The sequence below is a fragment of the Monodon monoceros genome, unplaced genomic scaffold, assembly GCF_005190385.1.
Source record: "Monodon monoceros isolate NGI ecotype Baffin Bay Population unplaced genomic scaffold, NGI_Narwhal_1 Super_Scaffold_6, whole genome shotgun sequence".
NCBI classification, from domain to species: Eukaryota; Metazoa; Chordata; class Mammalia; order Artiodactyla; family Monodontidae; genus Monodon; species Monodon monoceros.
This window is the reverse complement of record NW_021703783.1, coordinates 394,660-401,209: the sequence shown is the minus strand read 5'-3', so window position 1 is coordinate 401,209 and position 6,550 is coordinate 394,660. Positions and strand designations below refer to the sequence as shown.

Sequence of the window (6,550 nt, the reverse complement as noted above, 5' to 3'; positions counted from 1 at the left end):
CCTGCAGTGGGAGCGTGGACTCTTAACCACTGGACCGCCCGGGAGGTCCCTGAAAAATTTAAAGTATTGTAAGAGATAGTCTGGGATTATTTGGTGCTTTAGAGCTCCTTTCTCTTCCATTAGTTTATAGAGTTGACTACTTGAGTTTAAATTGCTCCTGGGCCTGGAAGAAAGTATCTCCCTGCTGAGACACATTGTACTGGCTGATCCCTGTGTCTGTGTTCATGTGCGATTCACCCTGTTTCCACGGTGACATGAACCCTTTAAATCTAGAAGATTGTTTCCAGAGGCACAGCCACACCTACTTGCTTTTAGGACTTGCAGCATTCTGCAGGTGTCAGCCTGAGACCCAGCCCTGGGGTGCTGTGTTCGATGCTGAACCACGGAGTCATTTTTCTTTTCTGGTAAGTTTAAACTCAGGGAACAGGGAGGTGGTTTTGGTAACAACGTATTTATCAGTACTTAATTACTCGTGTTCGAATTGTCCTTCCCCAGAGCATCATGGCCACAGTAACAAGGGCGTTTCTGTTACTGGTGATGTGAGACCTGGACCCTACCCACCATTGAACTTGGACACAGACCAATCCTAGTAAACACTTAGCGCTCGGAACAGACCGGGCTGTGTTGCTTCTAATAGTAAGTACTCTGGTTTACTCTGGTGCTAAGTGATTGCGTTTTGTTATTGTATTCTTTTTTTTTCAAATTTTATTGGACTATAGTGTTTTGTTTTGTTTAAATTTATTTATTTTTGGCTGCATCGGGTCTTAGTTGCCCCGTGACATGTGGGATCTTAGTTCCCCGACCAGGGATCGAACCTGCATCCCCTGCACTGGAAGGCAGATTCTTAACCACTGGACCACCAGGGAAGTCCCTGTTATTACTTGTATACCGACTGTGTGTCTAGAAGAGGGAGCCACCACAAATGCTGTCTAACTGCTCTTTCACCTTGTATGCCTAGAGACCTGTTCTCTCCATAAGCAGCTTCATAGGTGCAGAGGAGCTGGGGGCACGGCTGACGATGAAAGTGTAAGACTCTTCACAGACATGCCCCACAGGACAGATGCAGTAGCTTCTCCCGTAGCTTAAAATTTTTATCAAAACCTTGACTTCTTGAAAAGAGAAAAGGGTGCGTTTAGTTACATGATTTTGGAAACTGGTTGACATAGGCCTTGAAATTACCTCCACGTCTTTTAAATGCCTGTGGTTCCTGACTCAAGTAAAAGGAATTCACAGTGAAAAAGTCAAACACAGAAGTCTGATTTTCCTGTTAAACGTTCGAGTCCAGAACCTCTTGTGCTGCTTGGTTTTTAAACAGGAAGACCGAGTGCGCCTGAGCCAGCGGGGCCAGGGTCACCCTGAGCCGGGATGGAGCCACGATGCTGCTGGCCAGAAACCGGTCACCCACAGTGGGCCAGTGGGGCGCCGTGGGGCTGGTATGGGCCACTGACTGATTCTGGACCGGGTGCCCTACATCAACGGCAAATTCAAGGAAGACGATTAATTAAACCCATCCCCTTGGACCCCTCCGGTATCTGGTGGTGCTGCCTTCTTCCATCTGCATCTGGAATGGCCCAGGCTCTTGGGATGAACCTCGAGGAAATACACGGTGAGAGATTTCCTGTCTTGGTGGAATTAGCTTTGGTATGTGAACACACACAGCATTAAACCGCTCTATGAAACCTAAAAAAAAAAAAAGACTGCACTTCCTTACTGTGAAGGTGTCCCTGTTTTGAGGGGAATTTATCACTTGTAAGAGGTCCATGCATTCCCTCTCCAATCCCTGGTCCCCTCACACTCGGCACTGCCCGTGGTAACACCACCACCACCAAGGGTGCGCTTTTTTTTTTTTTTTTTGCTGCACTGCACGGTATGCAGGATCTTGGTTTTCTGACCAGGGATCAAACCTGCACCCCTGCAGTGGAAGCACGGAGTCTTAACCACTGGACCGCCAGGAAAGTCCCAAGTGGGTTTTTTTAAAAAACAAAAAAACATTGTTCTTTTTCTTCTGCCTTTTATTTGTCAACCTGCTTTCATTTTGTTGTTCTTTTTTTCTTTTTTGGCTGCAGCTTGTGGGATCTTAGTTCCCCGACCAGGGATCAGACCTGGTCCCTGCAGTGGAAGCGCAGAGGAGTCCTAACCACTGGACCACCAGGGAACTCACGATCCGCTTCTAGATCTGATTTTCAGGGGGGGACCTTTCCAGCAGACATTAGGTAAAGGCACAGTGTGTGGATGGATGTAGATGATGTGAAACATTCACACACGTACATGAAGAAATTCCTAAATGGTCCCTGGCTTTAAAATGGTGAGAGATACACAGCTGCCATCTCGTGCCTGTCTTCTCTGAGCATGTTTAAGTGGCCGAGGCTCCATCTCTGTGGAGACAGCTACACTGCTGTCACCATCTCAAGTTGTAACCAGTCGCACTTTTGTTGAGTCGTCCCTTCAGTCCATCTCCTGGAGCAAGAAAGGACAACAGCCGGGATTAGCCAGCCTCCCTCTTGAGCCAGGACCCTAGACCTGAGCCTCTAGGGCCACAGTCAGCAGAAGTGCAGCTGGGGCTTTGCAAACAAACACAGCTTTCACCAAGTCACTTATGGTGCCAAGAGGCATCTCAGTGGGTGAGAGGACTGGACCAAGGTTCTGTTTCAGTCCCACAGTGTCTGGAAGCTGTTAACAGAGGCTTATCTCCTTCCAACAACAGCTCAGCTTGGTTTCGCAACGAGTTAGGGTTTGTGTTCTCCCTCCGGTTTTTACTTTTAAAAGCCCGTATAACCGAAGGCCACGCAGAGAGAATGCTTTTAAGGCTCATCGACTACATATTAAGAGGGTCAGACACCTGAGCAATGCTCCCGACACATAAACCCCCAAAATTTATAGATGAGATACATCCACTTTCCCTTCCAGGTGGTCTATGAAACGGAAGCACCAGACTTTCTAATATCCTGGGTGGAGGACAGATGTGTAGTTTTTACCCCCTTTTGACCGCTCACCCTCCTTGGTAAGCATGTTTTAATTTAAATTTTACTCATTTTTGTGACAAGGTGAGGCTGACAGCAGACTGGGGAAGCCCAGCGTGGGCCCCTCTGGCCCCCTCTCCTGCTCGCCCCCCAGCAGCTCTTACAAGCCTGTGAAGGGTGCACAGTCGGCCTCCGCTGCCCTGTGACAGCAGCTCCTCTCAGAAACAGCCGGACTCCCGGACGCAGAACCAAGCCTTTCCTCCTGAGCAGGAAGGGCCGTGACCACCTTCCCTGGGGTCTGTCCCCAGCAGGCAGCCCTGCAGCGAGGGTCCCAGAGCTCAGAGGGGGCCGGGGTGGGGAGAGGCGGACACCAAGGGGGGTTAAGAGCCCAGGAGCTGCCACCACTGGCTCTTACGTTTTGGACTAAGTTCCTCACGTAGGCGAGAAGGTTCTGGTTGATGAAGGTCACTGTGGTGTGAAAGACATCTTGGAGCACAGCTGGCGAGTGGTCAGCCACCTTTTTGGCCACGAGCAGGGTCAGCAGGAGCAGGGTCTTCTCGCGGTCCACATCCGCAGGGTAGAGCTGTGTGAGTTGTTGCAGCGCGGCCGCCAGGCACCGCCTCCTGTCCTGCACAGGTGGAAGCAGAGGCGTGGTTACCAGGCGTCCCGCGGGGAGGAGGGAAGTGCTGTAAACAGCTGAGGAGGCAAAGCCAAGGGCAGGCGAGGCACACCCCCCCCCCGCCCCCCACCCCGACCCGCGGTGGGTCCTCGTCTCCTGCTTGGAGGCACCTGAGATCAAGGTCAGTCACCGCCCAGGGGTCCAGCCTGGTACATGGGAGCGGGGAGGGGGATGGGGACCTCCTGCCAGGAGAGGCCTCATGCACCACCAGACGGGAATGGACCTTCCACACGCCAACACGTGGCAGCAAGAACGGCACGATCAGCCTGTGTCTGATCCATGCCGGCCAGCGAAGCTCAGAGGGAGGCTCCCTGACAGACGGGCCTTCCCAGAGGCAGGAGGCTCGACCCACCGGGCCCAGCCCGAGGGCGTTTCTAGGTCACGGGGCCCCGCCACCTCAGCGGTCAGAGGAGTGGAACATGTTGTTTCAGGAAGAGTCACATCCGTCTCGTTAATCTTTGGGGGGCTCTGTCCCCAAACTCGAGTCTGACTTCAGATTCAGGTTTTTCAGCTGTCAAGTGACTTTTCCGAGAGACAGTTCACCAGGCTGACTCTCTCTCCAGCAGTCACGAGCTGAGCCACCTCCCTGGACGCTGGTCTGTCTGCCAGGAGGCAGAGGACAAGCCCCGTGGGTTTTCTCACTCACCTCCTCCGACAGGCTCGTGTTACCGAACTGCGCGGCCAGGCCAGCCACCAGCCCCGGACAGATGCTGCACTCCATCCTGTCCCCAATCTGGGCGAGCTGCCTGGCGATGTCCCGGACCACTTCCTCCTGAGTCTCAGAGTCTAACGTGCAGAAAGGGGTGGGGGGTGGGGGGTCAGATGATGCCCCGCTCACACCCCGCTCCTGCTCCAGGAAAGGGGTGGGTCCTGCATCCACAGCCCAGTGAGGACGGTGTGAACACGGGACCAGGCGCAGGGGCCGGGCGGGAGAAGGACCTGTGATGCCGGGGTAGCCACAACCTGGGCTCGAAGCCCAGCATCCAACGGCTGTCGGCAGAGGAAGCGGTCAGGACAGAGGCTCCGCAGCCTCTCGTCCTGGACTCTGCCTCCTCCCCACCCCCCCACCCCTCCCCAGATGCCACGCTCTTCCTTCCTGGACACCATCTGAGCCCCTCCCCCAGAACAGAAGCTTCCATGGGCTCTGGGGTTCCCAGCTGTGGGCTGACTCCCAGGTACGCAGCTGGTGACCCAGGGCACTGAGTGACCAGCCCCCTTGCTGCTTCTCCCCACAGCACAGAAAGTGTACTCGCCCCACCTCCAGCCCCTCTCCGCCCATCACACAGGTGGAAGGCATGTGGCAGCCAGCCCCGCATTGAGAGAGTTGTTGGCATTGTTTTTCCAACAGTATTTGCTCACTCTGTGTCTCTGTGTCACGTTTTGGTAATTCTCGCAATATTTCAAACTTTTTCATTATTATATATTTGTATTGTGACCAGTGACGTCACTGCTTCAACACACTGCAGGCTCAGAGGCTGGTTAGCATGTAGCAATGAAGAAGTCCTTTTAATTAAGGCACGAACGCTGTTAAGACAGAGCCATTGCACACTGAACACACCTCCGTGTAGTGTACACGTAACGCCTACACGTGCTGGGAAACCAGAGGGTCCAAGTGCCACGCCTTGTGGTCTGGACCCCGACCAACAACCTCGCCTAGCTGCCTGCACACTCGTCCCTCGGGGTCTGGGTGGGCACCGGCCCAGGACCCCTGCGGGCACCAAACTCCAGGGGCCGGCGTCCCTCACGTGATCACCTCCACCTCATACAACGCCATCGCACAGCAAATTCAAGTTTTGCTCTGGGGAACTTTCTGGAACTTTTTTCCCCAAGTATTTCCAACCTGTGGTTGGTGGAATCTGCCGGCAGTGCCTGCACAGCCCTGCGCCCGTGGAGTTGCAGCCCTGACCTCACTGAGACGTGTCTGTGTGACCCCAACATGAGCCCTCCTCACCCCAAAACCTCCCACTACCTGCCCATCTCTGCTCGGGGACAGGTCACCACTCGCCTGCCGAGACCTCCGAGACCTGGGTCAACAGCCCGGCCACGCTCCACCCCTGTGGTCCCCTTCGCGGCCCGGCCCGTGCGCTTGTCCTGACCCGCCTCCCACGCAGCCCCCGACGGCCCCGCTCTCCCACCTCCTCCCGTCCAGCCGAGCGAACAAATCCACCGACAAGTGGCGGCCAGGCCTCCGTTCTGAGCGTTGTTTCCACACTTCCTCAGGCTCCTGACCACACACCGCTTCCTACCCGAGCGCCCACCTTGCCCTGTGCGTCCAGTGAGGCTCCACGGTCTGAGGGGGGCTTGGTGCAGACGGGGGCCACCAGGGCAGCAGACCTGAGAGCAGAGCTACTCCTGCCCCTTCCCAAAGGGGGCCTAAGGCAACCCTGGCTGGTGGGGACCCCCTGGTGTGCCACTGGCTACCTGAATTGAGACAGCTGGCGGCCCAGAGGCCACATCAGCCTCAAGAGGTCAGTGACCCCCACCACCAGGCGGCAGACTCCAGCCCAGGCCTCCCGGGAGGGTCGGGAACACATGGGAGCCTGCCCCCAAAGCACAGGCTGGTTCAGGAACCCAACAGAATTCCTCAGGGAGCTCCAGGATATGCTGTGCCTGGCCCACCTCCAGAGGGGCTCCCAGCCGTCAGCTCCCAGTGGCCTCCGTGGAGGCAGCACTGGTGGCCAAAGCTGAGGCCAGGAGGACAGGACGCACACCTGGAATCTGCCACACACGGAGGATGGCCCGGCCCAAGAAAAGAGCCCCAGGTCCCCGCTGCCCTGGTGACCGTGCAGATCGTCATGGCCATAACATACACAGGAGTAAAGCATGGGTGCTGCACAAATGCAAACAATCCTCAGGAGCCCGAGTGGGTTTCAACTGACTGGACTCGGCGAGGCCTGCCCCGCTGGACACA

The 6,550-nt window shown here is 55.5% G+C and overlaps 1 protein-coding gene across 4 annotated transcripts in view; it reads right to left on the bottom strand.

Annotated features, from left to right (window-relative positions):
- Positions 1–1,997: 1,997 nt before the first annotated feature.
- The window catches only part of BID (BH3 interacting domain death agonist), a 28,005-nt gene continuing 23,452 nt past the window's right edge, over positions 1,998–6,550 (bottom strand). For all 4 annotated transcript variants that reach the window (XM_029205088.1, XM_029205087.1, XM_029205089.1 and 1 more), the window contains 3 exons: positions 4,286–4,425; positions 3,376–3,588; positions 1,998–2,457 (listed from right to left, as the gene is read on the bottom strand). In XM_029205088.1, coding sequence (XP_029060921.1) covers positions 2,446–2,457; positions 3,376–3,588; positions 4,286–4,425 — 365 coding nt within the window. In that variant the 3' untranslated portion in view covers positions 1,998–2,445. The remainder of the gene's footprint in view (positions 2,458–3,375; positions 3,589–4,285; positions 4,426–6,550) is intronic.